Source organism: Ochotona curzoniae, unplaced genomic scaffold, assembly GCF_017591425.1.
Source record: "Ochotona curzoniae isolate NIBS_2020 unplaced genomic scaffold, NIBS_Ocur_1.0 scaffold_3890, whole genome shotgun sequence".
NCBI classification, from domain to species: domain Eukaryota; kingdom Metazoa; phylum Chordata; class Mammalia; order Lagomorpha; family Ochotonidae; genus Ochotona; species Ochotona curzoniae.
In genome coordinates, this window is record NW_024467115.1 from 26,061,011 (window position 1) to 26,080,974 (window position 19,964).

The 19,964-nt window shown below is 35.9% G+C and overlaps 1 protein-coding gene across 1 annotated transcript in view; it reads left to right on the top strand.

Moving 5' to 3' along the window:
- ADGB (androglobin) overlaps positions 1-19,964 on the top strand; it is a 177,325-nt gene that overhangs the window by 62,468 nt on the left and 94,893 nt on the right. Inside the window, exons 6-11 of the mRNA XM_040965667.1 lie at positions 100-239; positions 2,689-2,775; positions 6,773-7,020; positions 8,854-8,862; positions 10,884-11,015; positions 18,548-18,642. Of these exons, the coding sequence (XP_040821601.1) occupies positions 100-239; positions 2,689-2,775; positions 6,773-7,020; positions 8,854-8,862; positions 10,884-11,015; positions 18,548-18,642 (711 nt within the window). The remainder of the gene's footprint in view (positions 1-99; positions 240-2,688; positions 2,776-6,772; positions 7,021-8,853; positions 8,863-10,883; positions 11,016-18,547; positions 18,643-19,964) is intronic.

Genomic DNA, 19,964 nt, shown 5'->3' on the forward strand with positions numbered 1-19,964 from the left:
AGCTAAGAATTTACTAAAAGACCTAAAAAGTATTGATACAGATATAGATTCAGTGTGGTTATGATAAACAAAATTATATTCCTTTCTTCTGATTTTTAGGGTTGTTGGAGGAAGATAACTATTGATGATTTTCTGCCTTTTGATGAAGATAACAATCTATTACTTCCAGCTACAACCTACGAATTTGAACTTTGGCCAATGCTTTTGTCCAAAGCTCTCATTAAGCTTGCCAATGTTGAGTAAGTAGCTCTCATTAATATAAAAGCAGAAAATGCAACTAACCAGCACAGATACATATAACTTTATTTTAAAATAATGCCTATTTACAAATAATGTAAACTTTCTAGCATGAATGTGACAAAGTCAGATATGAAATAAGTGGGTTAGCCCAAACGAAGACAAAATTTCTCCAAGAAAAAAATTATTTGAGAATTTCAAATCCCCTAGGCTGTCTTACTGTGAGCTGGAAGTCAATCATGGAAAATAATGCTTCAGGTTAGTAAGAGAAACAAATTTTTTTGAGAAGGAGAACACTGGTTCATCTAAATGCTAAATAATCCAGCACAAGATCCAATGAAAGTTTTAGACTCTATTTATGCATTAATAACTCTGCTTTTAAAATCCAAAGTCTACTGAATGATGCCATGCACTCTTCATACTTGAAATAAGTATGGTTGCTTTTGACACATGCATGATGAAACTGCACACACACACACACACACACACACACACACACATCCTTCAATATTCCTGCAAACGCTACTTTTATCTTGTGCGCCTGGAGTGTGTGCGTCATGTATGCTTTGCTACATTCTCTGAGATTCCACTTGCACATAGAAATGGTTAAGGCATCCTCCCCCTTACGATGCAGTTCACCATGCAAAAATGCAAAGCCTTAAGGTGAAAATGCATGCACTTCTGTCATTGTCCGGCGGGAGAGTCCTGCCACACAGTGCACAGGCTGTAATCGCATCATCTCCTGCAGTGGGCCGTAGCAGCTCAGCAGTCAACAGAACACAGCTCCAAGCTTTAACAGGGAATGTCAGCCATTTGAGGAAAATTGAGCCCCTTACCCTCCTTCCAGAAACACAGCGATGCCAGTCAGAGACCAGTTCTGCTTTACTGGAATTTCTTTTGGCATTGCTTCCTTACTGGTCTCTCCCAAGACTACAAAAGAAAACGACCACATGCGCTCTCATTTTTTTCATCTCTCTTCCCTTAACAACTCCCAACTTTGTATGCAGAATTTATTTTATCAAACTATCAGTTTGTACTATCAATAATGTTTATAAAGACTCAGTCTTTACACTGAGTAGTAGTTGATTGAACACTACTAAATATTCATATTAATGGGTACTTTCTGAGGTGGCAAAAAATGCTTTCAATTATAGTATGTAATTTACATCCTGAAACTAAAGTCACAAGACTAGTGAAGCATTTACATATGATGGAGTAAATTAGAGTGGCGTTTTCTCTTTCTGGAAACTAGGGTTCTGCAGAATTTTATAGCAACATGAGTCATAGAGTTACTTTTATTTTTTTTAATAAAATGCTTAGAAATAAAGGGCCATGCTAAATGTAATATATTTCTTCGGAATTTTTTTAGTAGAAACCTCTCTTCCAGGGTATAATTGTTATTATTGCTATAAATTCTTCTCAGACTATATTATATACCCTCATTTTCACAGTGGTTAGTTTTCTACATTGAAAATATTAATGCATTTAGCATATATGAGAAGCTATTCTAGTAGCTATTTATGTTTGAAATATGTAGACGCTCATATCCATGAATAGCAAACCAATGCCAGTTTTGAACAATGAAGTATGTGCCTAAGAAGACAAGATCTCTTTCTGAAGAGCAGAGTGTGTTGGCCAGTATCAGGAGCAGCAGAACTAATACACAGGGGACTACCATTGTATCTCCAGGGAGAAAGACCTATAGCATTTCTGAGTATAACTAAATCGGCTAGCCACTGCAGAAAAAAAAAATATGTTACTGAAGGAATCACATGAGAGTAATACGGGTGAGCCACAGCATCACATGTCATCATGTTATGATAGCAAATCCACTCTGTTGTTCAGGATAGAATGTTTCTGTTCCGACATAGTTGTCCAGCAATTTCAGTAAAAATTACTGATGCAAAACTTGACCTGCTGCAAGTGAAAGTGATTCAATACACACCTTAAAGCAATTACTGAAATTTAAATGACTAAAGACATCTTTGCCTTAAAAATAACACATCATCAAATATTGAATACATAAAATGGGTTATGTACTACTTACATGCTTTAGAACATATGAAATGTCATATTTACATAGTATTAATAATTTGAGAAATTTTAAAAATAAGGCTTATTAACACACCTTGTAAATGTGTGGAATTTTATCAACATACCTACCTAAGTGTTTTAGCAACAAACAAGTCTGGTCATTGGCATGATATTTACTTGTGCTACAAGATACAAATGTGACCTTGACCCTTATAACTACCATACTGTTTATCAGCAGTTTCCTCCCCTTAAGTGTATCACTGTTTGTTTTTATTTTGTATTTTATATAACAAGTGTGACCTTTGACATTTATTGCTATATTGTTGTTATTAGCAAATCCTTCTCCTTACATGTATCACTGTGCTTTTAAATGTTTTCTTTTCCTTCTTTTTTTTTTTTTTGTATTTTCTTTTTTAGCATCCATGTTGCTCAGAGGAGAGAGCTGGGAGAGTTCACAATTATTCATGCACTCACAGGATGGTTGCCAGAAGTCATTTCTCTTCAGTAGGTTTGCGCATTAAGTTTCTGGTTATCTATTTATTCTCTCAACCCAAGATTTCTTTAGAATAATTTTTAATCTTTAAGAAAATGTCAAGAAAGTTCATATTTTAGAAACTCTTTGGAGAACAACATTTTATATAGTAAGAATATCCTTCTTAAGGATTTTAGAGAAGCTTCTGCTTCCTTTTACTTGGGAAGTATAATTCCATAGGTCTTAGGCTGGAACTGTCACCCATGACAAAGATAGATTAAACAGACAGGAAAGCAGAAGTTGAGTAGTATGTATATTTCACATGGGAAATATCCAGGAAAATCGAGCTTATATAGCAATTTCAAGGAAGAAGAGTGAATTTTTAGAGAAATGACAAGACAAATGGAAAGGGAGTTTGAGTCTGTATAGGTAACAACTTGTGGGGAGGTAAATCAAGGTGAGATAAAAGCTGGCTGATTGTTCCAGTGGACTACTCTAGTACCATCTTAGGGCAGATAATTGTCCAAAGTCCTTTGAAGTGGTCCACCTTTGTTCTCTCTGGAAAGGCAGGGAGCAGGAAGACTTCGGTTTGGGGACATGTAAGCCCTGCTTCCAGAAATATGAACAGGAAGACACAGAGCCTCTCATAGTTCTTTCTTCCTTCCATTCAACAACCCTTCATACCTTCATATTTGGGGGTAACATATCTCCCACACTAACATGCGTTATGAATTTAACACCTACCCATCTGATTCATAAATACTGAATTACTTGCAAAATATTTGTTTTATAGTTATTGTGATACATTGTTTGTAGGTTTCTCTTAAAACATATACAGCAATTACACTTTAATACAGAAAAAAATTTTGGGGGGTTTTATATATATATTGTCTAACCACAACCAAATTCCTGAAAGGATTATCTTATTGGCCATTCCATACAACCCCAACAAGTGTCTACACATCATTGGTCATGAGGGAATGGATGCTTAGAGAAGCCCAGTTCCCCAAAGCTGTGCACCTCTGTCATTCATAAGATACTAGACAAAAAATGATCTGCTATCCGTGACCTAAAATCTTGGTAAGTAAAGAAGATAAGAGAAATACCCTGCACTGCAGAGCTTATTTAAAAGTTCACAATTTTATTTAATATATAAAGGATGTAGACTGAGTCTGATCTATTTTCATGTCATATCATTTCCATCGATAGTTGAAAAACTGATTAGGTTATGGTGCATTTCAAATAAGTGTGTCAATAGATCTGAATCTATCATCATTCATATCTACTTTTTACATTATGGGCCAAAACCAGAGTCCAGTTACCATCTTGAAATGGCTCAGATCTTTGAGCGCCCCAGTGGCAAGTTTGCCTGGGTTGATAGAGGTAAAAAGAGACTGAAGGCAGCAATTTAGAGTGCACCAACAATCCCCTCATTTTAGCAAGATAAGATAGATGATGTTTGGTTCAAACAGAAATATTTGCGGGTAAAATACTGAAGGTAAGATGCCCTCTCAGAGGGCAACTTATCTGTAGAACAGAGCCTGTGTTTTTCTTTTGGAAAAAAGCAAGATGATACCCTTCGTGGTATCTAAGAGTCTACCTGATATAATGTGGAACATTGTAGATAGCAGAAATTTTAAAGTATGGACTAATCTAGGTTTTTATCATTAGTGCTCATGGAATGTTTATACTTTTGTCTTAATTATCCTTGTGCAGTAGTCAGTAGGGCTATCAGAGATGCACGATCATCAAAATCTGTCAGAGAACAGTAAAGAAAAAAGAGAACAGCGTAATTACCAAGTAGAAAAATATTCAATTCATTCTGTCAGTTTTCCCTGCTAGGATGATATACTAAAATTTTGCATGAAAATTGGAAAGTGTTCCTATGCTTTCATCCATAGGAGTCTATTACAATCATTATCACTCATAAATAGAGGAATCTTAGTTTTTCAATCAGTTTGCATGAATTTATTGTTGCTTATGATATATCTATAAAAGTTTAGGGCTAGTTCTCTTTCTCTCCTTACCTTCCCCTCTCTATGTAATTCTGCCTTTCAACTAATTAAATATTTACTTATATAGAATATATACATATATACGTGTGTGTCCGTGAATAACCCATGGTTTGGGGTGCATCGATGCACCATGCGCAATACTGACATGTCTCATTATCTCACATGTATTGGTTCAAGTACCAGTAACTCCACTGATACTCCACTGGTCTAACACTGTGCTGTGTGTCTGGAAAGGCAACCCAAATAACCCAGGTCAGGGGCCCCCTCTACCCACGTGGGAGATGCAAATAAATGTCCTGTTCCCTGGCTTCTGTCCACCCCAACCCTGGCCATGATAGCCATTGTCAGCATTCTGAATCAAACATTTAATTTGAATTGTCAGTAAGTAATGTATAAGGTCATCTTTTGTTGCTTTAGTATGTTTTTTACTTCATAGAACTTTCTTTTATCTTGAAGATGGAAAAGCAACAACATATGTATGGATTTAGAAAGATGTGCTTTAATCTTGCCAATATCAGTTGGTAGTTGGGAACGTAAAATTTTATAGCTCTCAAATACCAGTAATATCAAAATATTCATGTTTAGAACTGCTGTAGAATTGAGCAGAAAAACAAAACATACTGCAAGCATACAAATTGCTAGATCCTTGAGATCTAAGGGTCATCAGGGGACACTATAGCATAGTATAGCTGCATAAAATAAAGCAGAGTCACCCTTCGTTACTCAGTTTCTTCATTTTTATTTTATACTCTTTCATTGAGCTCAATCAATAGTAGTTCTCCACTTACTATGAATCTGTTTGGTTGTCTTTGTCATAACACTTACCTCGGTGTAAATGTTACATATTCAGACAAGTCTTCATATCATGCAAGTTAAAATCTTCTTTCCCCGAGTCATGCCACATCTCATCCTCTTCATTGTCATCCTGGAAGTTATCAGTTTCTAGTGTTTCCCTCTCTCTCTCTTCATGTCTGTCTATATTTACATACAGATATCTACTCTAAATATAAATAGATGCCGATAGATATAGAGAGACATAGATGATGGATATAGATATATAAGCATATATGTATATACACACTATGTACCGATATGTAGGTGTAGATATGGCTGTATCTCTTTCACATTGCAACTTGTTACATGCAGCTACTGAATGTTCAGATCCATGAGACAAATCCTCTTCATCTTGTGCAGTGCTGTGCCTTTTATTCTTAAAACAATTACTAGGAATTATCGCTACAGAGGATGTAAATATGTGTTAAATGCATTTCAAGTTAAAATTTTAAGACTACACTAGAAATGTGTAATACGTTCTTTGAGATACCGGGGCAGAAATGTGTGTTAATGCCCTCCAGAGGTAATATCAGAACTGATTGAAATGTGGAGGTCAACTCCTAGAAAATCAAGGATTAGGGCATGGAAGAGAGTAGCATGCAGTCCTAAAATTCTTTGCGATTCTGCCTAGCTGACTTATGTGCTACCAGGTAATGATTGTAGAATGGACAAAGAAGTGAGCAGAATCCATGACAACTGAAGTAGGTTTCCTACCAACCGTAGCGAGCTCTTGACTTACCTTAGATAGGAGGATTACGTTGCTAGATTTGTGATTTCAGAAGACAATACTCGTCGGTATAGCACATGGCAGAACTCAGTCAGAGTGACAGTATTATTGCACAAGAAAATTCGAAGGGCTCTGCAGAGTAATGGTGACAAGAATGGAGAAAACATGATTTAATGCAGTAATTGTGTATAAGAACAAAGCAACACCGGGCTTATCTAACCAGGGTTTCATATGGTCTCTTCATAACATTTCACAAAGCCTAGTGTACAGACGGTGTACATTTTTTAAAAGTTGAGTGAATCAATGTATAATTATGCTTTTAAATAAAATTATATTTATAATTAAAATTTTCTATAAACAAAATAATGTTTTCTATCAGTACGTTTTTTTAATTGAAGTAACCGAAAAACATGTAATTTTAAAATTAATGCTCAATTATGTCTTTTCTCAAAGCCCAAAATATACAGACAAAGTTTGGGAGCTGTTGAAAGAAATATTGCCCGAGTTTAAGCTGACAGATGATCCCACCTCTGAGAGCAAGATCGCAGTTGTCGATGCCAAATCAAAAGAACTAGGGAAGGAGGGGAAGGATGGGAAAGAATCGAAAGAGGGAAAGGAAGTGAAGGATTTAAAGGAATTTAAGCCGGAACCTTCCATGACCACACTGAAAATCCTTGAGAAAAGTGACAAAACTTTGAAGGGTAAGCATTTTAGGTCAAAGTGTTTTTCAATACGGACATTGTATTTAAATGATTTTCAATCATTTTTTAAATGTAATATTTGTTTGCTTGTCATTATTATTAATGAGGGATTATAAAAATTGTCCTTTATTTATTTTCTAGTCTACTATATCTTATAATGGTGCTTATTATACTTCATTTTTATTCCATTTTTCTTTTTTCTTTAAAATTAAGTACATTCTTCCTATATGGGAAAGGAAGAGTAGAATGCACCAAATAACAAAGGAAAAGTTATTCTCTACATCTTCCAAGAAATGTGAAATGATAGTGGATTAGGTTAGATTTTTTAAATGTGTTACTATAATATGGGGGGGGGTTAAATTTGAAAAAAAAAGAGATAATTTAAAGTCATTTAACAAAGTACAAAAACACTATTCTTTTTAAACTGAAAATATGTTAGATATTGTTTTTAAAAACATTTGATAGTTTTGTTTATTTGATTGTATATTAAAGATTTAGATCTTTCATGCATTTTAAATTCACTTTTATGCAAGATGTAAAAAGGGCTCTTGCTTCGTATTTGTGCCCATTGAGCCCTAATTTTCTCAACATTTGTGAAGAGACTGTTCTTTATTGAGTGACTTCAGCTTATTTGTTAAAGATTACTTGTTTATAAATGCCTGGGTTGATTTTGGTGTTTTTTATTCTGTTCCATTGAGCTGCATACGTATTTTATGCCAGTACCACACAGTTTTGATTATAATTGCCTTGTAATGTGTCTTGATATCTGTTGTGATGCCTCTGGCTTTGCTTTGTTTTTAAGACTGCTTTTACTATTTGAAGTGTATTTTGTCTTTACATTAGTTTTAATATTGTTCTTGCCAAATCTGAGAAAAATGTCCTTGATATTTTCAGTGAGATCACATTGGGTCCATGGGTTGCTTTATAAAGTACGGAAATTTGGATGAAATTAATCATTACAATTTACGTGCCTGAAAGATTCTTCCATATTTTCTGTCTTCTATTTCTTTTCTTTAACATTTTATAAGTTTCATTTTAGAGATCTTTCATATTCTTGGTTCAATTTCCTCAAAGATACTTAAACTTTCTGTAGCCTTTCAGAATGGTACTGACATTACAAGTACTTTCACACCCGTAGCATCATTCATGCATACGACGACTTTTGATATTTTGTGTGTTGATTTTTATATGTCCAGTAACTTTGCCGAAGTCTCTGATAAGTTACAATAATTTCTTAGTAGAGTCGTCTCTAAAAGCATATCTGCTATATATATGTGTGTGTGATTATGATTATGCTATCTGAATGTAGAAGCAATTTGACTTCCTCCTTTACAATTTGCCCCTCCCTCCTTTTTTCTTTCCTGATGACTTTGGCTAAAACTTTTAAAACTACTGTGAAAATGTGAAAAAGTGCATCCTTGGCTGGTTCCAGATCTCGATGGGAATGCTTGCAATATACCCCGTTTAATACACTGATCTTTGTGGATTTGTTACATGTTGTATTGATTGTGTCAAAGACTGCTCCTTCTATGCATAATTTCTTTTAGGTAAATGAGAGATTATAGAACTTTATTAGATACCTTCTCTCAGTCTATCAAGATAATAGTATACTTTTGTTGTAATGTGATATATTACATTTCTTGATTTGTATATGTTGAGTCATCCCCGTTACCAGCAACAAATCCTTTTTGGTCCGAGTGAATAATTTTTCTGGTGTGTTTTAGGATTCTGTTAGCTAGTACTTTGTTGAGGATTTTTACATCTATTTCTATCAGGGATGTGGGACTACAGTTTTCTGTCTTAATTACACATTTTTCAGATTTTAAGATTAAGGTGAGGCTGGTGTTGTAGAAGGCTTATTCAGTGAGGGGGTTTCCAGATGCGCGTTTTTCATATTTTGAGAAGTATTGGAATTCGTTTTTCTTGAATAGTTTGGTAGATTTCAACAGTGAAGCCACCTGAAAAGCCACGAGATGGTCCTGAGCTTTTCCTTGATGGAAATGACTCATCACTGATTCAATTTTCCTCCGGTTATCGGTCTACTTAGGTTTTCTCTGTTTTCATCAATTACTTTTGATAGATTGTATTTGTGCAATACTTTTTTTCTGGACTTTCCAGTTTGTTGTCATATAGCCGTGTGTAGTAATTCCTTATGGCTTCTTTCATTCTGTGGAATCCATTTTAGCTTCTTCTTTTCTGTCCTTGATATTCTTCCTTTTTGTTAGTTGCTCATTTTTTATGAAGTTTTTCTTTTCAAAAATCAACCCTTCATTTCATTGGATTTTTATTGATTTATTACCTTAAATTTTCTTTATTTCTTCCCTAGTTTAATTTTTTTTATTTATTCCTCATGGTCCTGGATTTGTTTTGTTTCTTGTTTTGTTACTTCCTTGAGATGCACCGTTAGATCATTTATTGATATTTACATTTTTCATAACACAGCTTTGGTTGAATGTGTAAATTTTGGTACATTATGCTGTCATCTTCATTCATTTCTAGGAATCTTTTTATTTCTCTTCTGATTTCCTCTTTGAGCCACTGTTTATTTGTAGCACACTTTTAGTCTCCATGAATATTGACATTTTCTAGAGTCTGAAGTTGTTCTTTCCAGCTTCATTCCCTTAAGTTCAGAAAAGATACAGGGTCTGATTTCATTTTTTTTTAACTTTGATTAAACTGCTCTTTCATGTAGCATATGGTCAGTCCTAGGTAGAGTTCTATGTAGATGTAAAAATATGCATTATGTTGCTTTGGGATGAAATGGTTTGTAGATATCAGTTTGATTCTTTTGGTTCATCATGTAGATTAGCTGATTTTAAAATTTTGTTCTAATATTACTGAGAAAACACACACACACACACACACACACACATGTTAAGATGTTGGTGGAATGGTTCAGTGACATGAAAAGGGAAAAATCGGTTTGGTGTTGTCAGCTCAGCTTCCAAAGATGACGGTACTTGGAAACGCAGTAGTGTAGTCATGTTGGAGAGCAACAGCGGTGTATCTTTCCTGAGAAAGGATGAACAGAAGGATTCACAGCCCATTTGGAGGGTTTATTTCTATAAGGAGGCAGAATGCATCCTCCATGCTAATAAGGGGGCATAGATCATAGGAGAATGAGATGATGCTAACTGGATTAAGTTTGGTAGGAAGAAGTTGAAGATGTATGCTACAGCAAATGTAAAGGCATAAATCTGAAAACTCAATTTCAGAATTAGAGGAGGTTTATTAGAAAGTAAAATTATCTTCAGGGCTTTTTAAGTTGACAGAAGAGATATTTCATGGGAATGCATATATGAATAAGAATTATAACAGAGGGCTTAATTCCAGGCCCAAGAACCTTAGAAACAAACCATGTTGGCAATAAGATGTTAGTGTGTGTTGATTTAATCCTGTATTTACAAGTAGATATTTTATAGATGGAAAAGTTTTTGCTTTGTATACAAAGGTTCCCAAATAAGGGAGAGGGAAGAGGGCCTCACATTTAGTACTCAGTTTTCAGCACAGGTTTTTTTGTTTTTCGTTTTTCTTTTTCAAAATGGGAAAATTAATCTGACAATATGGACTTAAATAAAGAAAATATACTCAATCATTTCCATGTAGCATAAATGCATGTATCATCCATAACAAGTAACACTGCATAACATCCACAACAGATGTCAATTTTCAGGATTTTCTCCGGTTTTATTGTGATGTTTCTTCTTAAATAAGACGGTGTTTTGAGGAAATTGTGGTTGGACTTTTACACTTAAATGTTTTTATTTTTTTCATCTTCTTTCAGTACAATGACTGAATAAGAAATTAATTTAAGTCTCTTCTTAAAACATTTATTATGATTTAAAAATATTTTGTGAAAACAGATACAAAAGATATTGGAAAGAAGAGGAGTAAAGATGGAGAAAAAGAAAGGGAGAAGGAAAGATTCAAATTTTCACTTCATGGGTCCAGACCCTCTTCAGATGTACAATACTCCATGCAGTCCTTATCAGAATGTAAGCTCTCAGTTTGTCTACTAAAATGCCTGAAAACGTTGCAACATAAGCATGTATTGCCTCTTTTGAAAGTGCTGAATAACCTTGCTTGAGATTGTGTACAGCTGACATCTGTGGGCCTCTGTGCAGGTGCTGGGTCTTTCCTGTGAGATGGAATGCTGGCTGTCCACGATCCCAACAGTCATGGGGAAAATAGTTACATATAAAGGAGGTTTCTACTAATCATTTTCAGATATGTCTAAAATAAATGTTTAAAGTTCATCTTGCAAACCATAGCAAATGGCTTGCATAGCTTTTTGCATTCATAATAAGGTGGTAAATACCAAATTTGGCAAAAACATGAATACCTGGCTTCGCACAGTGACTTTGAACAAATCACTGAGCCTGCAGATTGTGAAAATGATGGCATGCTTATAATGTGATAGCGACACAACTGCTTTTGTATATCATGCTGTGAAACTGAAGAGACATTGCGGTCTATTTATAATAATCATGTGCTATGAAGGTCTTACACTTACTCTTGAAAATCCTAAGGTTTCTTTGTTTATTACTTAACAACAGATTGGAGAAATCTCATGTTAGCTAATATATGTCTAATCAGAATTTACAAACTGTTGGCAAAAGGCCTTGGGCCAGTGCACTTTACCCTTAAATGTCTTTTTTTTTTCCCCCAGAGGACATGTACTATAAGACCTGCAGTATAAAATCACACTCCATATTAGTCAAGATGTAATTGGCCAGTTTCACCTTTTGTAGACGGCGTAGTCTCAAACTTGGTTTATCTCTTTCAGTGCTTCCAGGATGTAGGTCATCATTTTGAAGTCATACCTAATTATATGGGCTGAAAACGTGTCCTTTGTGCCTCCTAGCACTGTGCTTTATCTGGCTTATTTTCTTTCTTTCCTTTTAAAATACATTTATTTATTTTGAAGTCAGAGTTCCTTGGAGAGAAGAAAGAGAACAAGAGAGAGAGCTGTTGGTTCGTCAGTTCACTCCACCGATGGCTGTGAGGTCCATGACTGAGCCAGGCTGAAGTCAGGGGCCAGGAGTTTCTCCAACATCTCCCACGGGGGTGTCAAGAGTTCAAGTACTTGGGCCATGGTTCACTGCTCTCCCACACAATGGAAAAAGCATTAACAAGGAACTGGATAAAAATCAGTACCCATATGGGCTGCTGGTGCCTCAGGAGGTGTTTTAAACTGCTGCACCACAGATGATGGCTCCCTGGTTTATTTTCATTTTGCCTTCTTTCTCAATGTGTGCTTATTTTTTTCTGAGTTGTGGGAGAAAATTTCAATAATTACAACTTCTAGTATTTACCGAAATACCTGATTTTGTGGTAGTGAATAACAGTCCCTAGTTAGTCCATTTTCAACTACATATGAAAAGTTGCTGTCCTGAACTGATGCTATGTGCAGTGTTTTCTTATTTGGGCAGCACTACATACATTTTTAAAAATCACTACAAATTCTCGGAGTTGAAAATAAAGCTAGTGATGTCTTTGCAAGCTAATCATCTTCCTTCAGTGCTGGCATGCCACATGGCTGCTGGTTTGTGTCCTGCTTAAACACTTCTGCCCAACTCCCTATTATTGGCATGGGAAAACAGAAGATGGCCCAAGGCCTTGGGCCTCTGCACCAGTGCAGGGGACTCAGAAGAAGCTCCAGGCTCCTGGCTTTGAACTGACTCAGCTCTGGCTCTTACGTCCACCTGGAGAGTGAACCAGTGCATAGAAGAGCTCTTTTGTCTCTTTCTCCCTCTCTGTAACTCTTTCATGTAAAAATGAATAAATACTTTTAAAAAAATGAACGATGCCTTCATGTTCCTGATAAATTCACAAAATCAATGTCCACATGAAGAGTATGGTTTCGAGTTTGCACTGTGAGGTCCAACTGCCTTCCTTCAGATCTCTGAGATGGAGTCTACAAGTACCAGACACAGTCAATGGGCCACTTTAAGTTCAGAACCCTGCCAAGTGCTTATTGATAGAGTTACATATTAGCATGCCTATTGCCAAAGTGTTTGCCAATTCTTAAATATTGTAAAGGGAAAAATATTGTGCTGCAAAAAGCTCTGCAGGAATTTTCACACAGAAAAAAAAGAAAAAGAGAGAATGGCCTTGTCAACTTACATCTTCCACAGAGTCAATCTCATTATGTGTTGCACTTCCTTTCATCGAATTCTTTGATTTCACTGGTAACTGTGATTATAAACATACCCTGAGCATACAAAAGGTAACCAAGTTACAATGCAAGTTCCCACAGGAAAAAAAAATACATGGTATTTATACTATTTATGCTTAATTTTAGATTAAAAGCATACAACGTTCAAGTGTAATGCTGTGAAGCCTCAAAATTTAATATGAAGAAGCCCTGTTCTAGGGATTTTCTGAAGATAACAGCTGTTTATGGTAGCTGTTGTTAAAATAAGATGGTGCTTGCTGTTTTAGAATGCTACGGAGGCTGGTGTGGTGTAACGCCTTCAGCCGCTGGCCTGCGATGCCAGCATTGCGTTTGGACGCCAGTTTGTCTCCCGGTGCCTCCACTTGTGATGCGGCTTCTGGCTAAGGGCCTGGGAAAAACAATGGAAGATGTCTAAGTGCTTCGTCACCTGTTACCCGTGTAGGAGGCTTTGAGAACTTTCTCAGCCTATGGCTTCAAACTGGTCCTTAGATGTTGTGGCCACCTGGAGAAGGAATCAATGAATGGAAGACCGCTGTCTCTCTGCCTCTCCCTTTCTCGGTACCTTTGCCTTCCAAATAAAAGTTAAATAATTTTAAAAGAACACTATAAAGAAGATGAGTGTTAAGGCAGCATAAATCACATGTATTTAAATCACTTATGTATGCTTATATATCATGTAGTTAATATCCACTGCATATGTTAATATTTATGTGACATGCAAAGTTTGTTTCATGTTGTTATTTTCAAAATGTCTTCATTAAAGCTTATTGGCTGCTAGGACTAACAAATGGTTCAACTACTATACATATTTCTTTCTGAATTACATAAAATCCAAGACTATTGCTACTGGTTAACAGAAAGGAGTTTTTTCTTAGTGGTATTTATAACATAAATACATTTTCTTAGTGCTGTGGCTTATTCATCATACAAATTCTAAAGTCCTATTCCACTCTAAAAGAAAGGTGGCTGGTAAATTGTGAGTATTTTGATGGCAGAACTTTTATATTGTTAGCATATGTTTTAATACACCTCTGCCACATTCTGTTGACTACACTTCAAGCCTGTGGACACGCCTTGCTGTCAAGGAAGTTGAGAAATGTATAATTACTGAGGTTTCAGGAAAAACAGGAAACCATTTCATAAGTAATATCAAGCCTTACACATTCTACTTTCCTGACATCTTTGTAGCCACATCACTTTCCCCTCTAAATGTGTATGTTCAACAGTTCTGAGTCCCAACCTAATCATCATCCTATAACTGCATCTAATTCAAAATCCAGAATCTCCAATTCATGGGCGTGTGGATTTGCACCATCCAGGCACATATGAATCAGCTGCCATCTCTTATGTCCATTGAAGAGGGACAGAATAATTGGTATAAACTCCCACTCATGAAAGGAAGAAATAGGACACAATGTCATTGATAGTGAGCAATTATGATGTTCTAATGAAAGGGCCCTCTGCAGACTGTGTGAGGGCCAACAACAGTGCTTTGTCATTGCACGTATTATGCAGGAACACCAAATTAATGGGTAAAAATGTAGGTTTTTCAATCCAGAGAGTCTTGTTCTAAAAATCCTTGCTATTTGCTGCCATAGCGGGCAAATATTTTCCAGCTTAAAATTTCTTGAAAACTTTAGTTCTCTAAATAAGCAATATTTATCATCATATGAAATGACAGAAAACTTATAAAAATAGAAATGTTGAACTAATCTAATATCTGATAGAAACATTATCACATTTACTAGAGAACTGACCTTTAGAATTAGTCTATAAGCTATAAGATAACTTAGAATTTGATTAGTAATATAGAATTCAAAAGCATGGCAGAATTTCACATCTTTGCTTCAGAGAAGCAAACATCAGTAAGATCAGAATATGCTCAGCGGAATGAAAAGCTGTTATTTTCTCATCATGAGAGACACTGCCAGCTGCACCCAATTTCCTCTCCTTCCTGAGTACACAGCTAAGCTGTATTTTTCCAGCTTCTACTGAGGTGAGATGTGGCTGCCTGCCTAAGTTCTCAACCAGGAAACATGAGTGGAAGTAACAGCACTTGTTGGCTGCCCTGTTCTCTACTCCATGTGTAATTTCTCTTTTGTTGCCTAAACACAGTTGAGAACATAATGGGCAAGGTACAAAGCCACGAGTATGGAGAGAGGAAGAATCTAGGACTCACAACCGTAGCATGTAGAGATGTCCACTACATAGTTCATATGAGCACAAAGAAACAGATGTAGCCTTTACATCTCACATTCTTTACTTTGTTTATTACCAAAGTTAAAATTACCTGATGATACATTAATTGCTGCAGGAATCAAGTTCAAATAGCAAGATGGAACTGCGTGATGTTTGCTTAGCAGCAGGTGATAAACTGTGATGAAACAGGTATCTCAGCTTGAGATATAGCTGTGCCACACCACACAAAAACCAGAACCTGGGAAAGCTGGAACATACATTGCACTCAGCAACTCTTAAATAAGCAGTCGAATGTCTGCTACTGCAGTTAGTGCTTGTTTAAAACAATTACTACTAGTAGTCAATGAGTTCAAGCAAATTGACTATTCTAAAATGAGTGAAAGAAATTAGAATGAAATGTCAGAGTTCACAGAATAAATTGAGATAAGACTTTAAAAGGTCTTTATCCAAAAGACACTGCAAAACATCTTAGCCAGCATGCATGGTTCTGTGTTGGCATTTTGGCATAAGGGTAAAGTTGCTATCTCAGTGCTGGCATGCCATGTGTGCACCAGTTTATGTCCCAGCAACCATTTCAGCTCCCTGCTAATGGGCTAGGGAAAACAGCAAAGGACAGCCACAGCTGAAATTGTCATTTATTGAAGTGCTAAAATGTTGAAATTTTGTGATCTCATTAAAAGAGATAAATGAGGGCCTGCGTGGTAGCCTAGTAGCTGAAGTCCTAGCCTTGTATATGCTTGGATTCTATATGGGTGCCGGTTCTAATCCAGGCAGCCCCCGCTCCCATCCAGCTACCTGCTTGTGGCCTAGGAAAGCAGTCAAGGACGGCCCAAAGCCTTGGGACCCTGCACCCACTTGGGAGACCTGGAGGAAGTTCCAGGCTCCTGGCTTCAGATCGGCACAGCACGGCTGTTGCGGTCACTTGGGGAATGAGTCAAGGGAAGGAAGATCTTCCTCTGTCTCTTCTCCTTTCTGGATATCTGACTTTGTAATAAAAATAAAAAAACTTTTAGAAAAAAAGAAATATATGACAAAGCTAGAATTTAACTAATGTTACTTTATTCCTAACAGAATCCTCTGGAAATATACTTACAGGAAATATAATTAATTAATTAATTAATTATGTGTATCACATGTATACTGAGATATCTAAATAACACCAATGTAGAAAAATTCTCTTTTAGGCTGTAAAATACATGCACTTTAGTGGTAGTTGTAAGCCATGCAAGCTTCATAAATATCTTGGAAAAAAATTCAACCAGACTTTTAATAGCTGTTTCCTGACCCAAGAATGGTTCTTTTCATTTTTGTTAAATCTATCTATTATTTATTAGACTCAATTATATGTAGCTGTGTTAAACATATAAGAGTTACAACCCAAAAAATCTTCAAAAAAAGATGACATTTCCTGGCTTATATCATGGATAATTCCCTGAAACACACCTCAGAGCAGCCAGATTCAAATCTTTAAACTATTTTAAGATATTTGAAAAACAGTTTCATTCACATTTAATAAGACCAAAAAGTTATCTTACAACATCAAACAACATATATAAAAGAAGCAATGAGGGCCTGGTGTAGTAGCCTAGAGGCTATAATCCTTACCTTGCATGCACTGGGATCCCATATGGGTGCCAGTTCTAATCTTGGTGGTCCCACTTCTCATCCAGCTTCCTGCTTGTGGCCTGGAGAAGCAGTTGAGGACAGCCCAAAGCCATTGGGACCTGCTCCCACATGGGAGACCCGGATGAAGCTTCTGGCTCCTCGCTTCAAATTGGCTCAGCTCCAGCCATTGCAGTCACTTGAGGAGTGAATCAATGGGTGCAAGATCTTTCTCTCTGTATATGTACCTTTCAATAAAGACAAAAAAATTCTTTAAAAAAGAAGCAATGAACCAAGTATGAATTGAAATGCTTCACAAATAATTCTTAAATTTTGGGGGTGACCGAGTCTTTTGAGATTCTTTGAGAATTATAAGCTTTCTTTCTTTTTCCAAATATATTGTACTACTGTTTAATGGTGTCCCTGAGATTCTTTCTGCTGGAAACGTCATCCCAGTTAGCAAGTGGTGAGATGGGAGGCTTAGTAGAAGTAATTAAGCCATGGGGTCAAGCTAAAGGTTATTGGGTTGATTACAATGGGAGGAATGTGTGTGTGTGTGTGTGTGTGTGTGTGTGTGTGTGTGTGTGTGTATTCCCTTCCCTCCTTCCCTCTCTTTCCACTATAACACCATGAGATGACGAAATCAAAAGATCACCATCACTTGCTGCCCATTTAGGTTGAACATCCCAGTCTCCAAAACTGCTAGGAAATAAGCTTCTGTTCTGCATAATTGACCCAGTCTCAGACATTCTGATATAATAGTACAAAGGGGACTATGACACATTGAATACATGAATACATATAATATTTTATGTTGTTGGGACTTCCTGGGCCCCTTTGTAAGGCAGATAAAACATAATTCAGAAATTTCTATTTTAAATCATGTTACGGTCCAGATTGTAGAGAATAAAATATTTAAACCAGCTTGTATTCTGACTTTCTTTGCCTATGACATACCACTTATTAGATATTTTCAAATTCATCCTTCAATAAACACTGGTTTGCCAATATCATAACTTGAAACTTGAAATTTGTCTTGTGACCTGTGATTATAGTGAATATTGGAGCAAAATATTTTGTCATAAATATCATTATTTGATAGGTATCCAATGTTTCTAAAGCTATGGTTTTTTATATCCCCATTTGAATTTCTCTACTTACAACATCTTTTCTGATGAAACACTATAATGGAAAAATTTTCCTAAGTATTTGTATCACAATCAAATTTTATTTTTACTATCATCAATAACTGAGAAGCTCAGATGATATGTTAAAGGTTAGGAGGTTTTAGGAAAGGTATCAAAATTTGCAACCTGTGATGTAAAAAAAAAAAAATAGCATATTATTTAGACCAAAATACTTCCGCATTTGGCCTTTAGAGATCATTCCTTTAACATGAAGTGATATAAGGGTGGGCTGGTGGGCTTATAAAAGGAGGAAGAAATAGGGAGCCCACTCTGTTTCCCCACATGCAGACAGAGGCCATATGCAAACGCCTTGGTAAGGTGGTCAGATTTAACCTATCTTACCACAATTTTTATTTTACAGGTTCCTCATCATCATTGTCGCCTCATATGGTCGTCTATGCTACATTTACGCCTCTCTATTTGTTTGAAAACAAGATCTTTTCATTACAGAAAATGGTAAGCACTCATGACCAGGAAATATAGTAGCAGTTAGTCTGTGTATGTATGGGAAGACATCTGTGGTGGAAAGTACACCAGAATTTTGTCAAAACTCTGTGTTCGAATCCCATTTCCTGGTCTTTAAAACTTGGTACTTGTCCCTTAAGCACCAGGTACATCCAAAACCACCCTCAATTATTGCATTTTTTCTAGTTGTAGTTGTATTTTTTAGAGTGCTTCAACCATAAAAATAGAAAATATGGAGATTGTACACGTAAGTGGGAAAATTACTCATCAATAGCAGGGACCTAACCACGATTACACAACATATGTCTTCTTAAACCAAATCATTTAAATGAATTATACTCAGAGCAACTACAGTGACTTTCCACATATGATAAAGCAATGCGAAATAAATAGAAATCCTTTTATCATAAATCTGATGGTTATTAATAGTTAAGACAATACAGTAGACGTCAATAAAATTAAAGTACTCAAATTATAAACTCCCAAGTACAAGCCCTGTTAGCATTTTGGTAAGATCCTTTCACTTTTACATATTTTGTGTATTTATGCACGTTTAGAGTGAAATTATGCTTCTGTTCCATATGGAACCAGCATTTTACTTTAATAAATCATTAACATTTTCCCATGATGTCAAGCATTAGTATAATATTTAGTTGGCTGCATTGTATTTATACATTTCCATAATGTTTAAGCTACCTTTTGCAGTTAAAAATATTTTTTTCCTCTTTGCTTATAATGGTCCAGGAGTATGAAACATCTTGTTTATGTGCCATATCAGGCCAGATTAAGCCCTCAAAATCGTTTGGAATTCTGAATGTTCTAAATTCTCTACATGAAAGAACAGGACTAGACACTGCTATAATATAATAGCATTATAACTGTTTGGATAACTAAAAAGACTAAATTTAAAAGCTTGAATATAAATGTACTTGAAATGCAAATATTTCAACTGGATAATGATTAAACTTTACTACATGCATTCCATTTGTCTTTAACTTAAGCTTAGGAAACATTATCATTTGCCTCCCCTCTTCCTCCCCCATTAACTCCTTCCTCATCCTCTCTTCTGGATTATCATCCCTTTCTACAAAAACCTGCTACATAATTGTGTAACATTGTAAAGACAGTAGGAAATATTCTGACATCATGAATGTAGAGATATGGTGCTCTCTCTGTTTCTAATCCAGTTAGGTATGCTTGCTAACAATAACAAGGTATTGCTAATAGCAGCTAATGGTAGCAATAGCAATTAAACTGGTCTTTAAAATGGGTGCCATGCACACTCAACGAAGTATGCTTCCCAAGCATGTTAA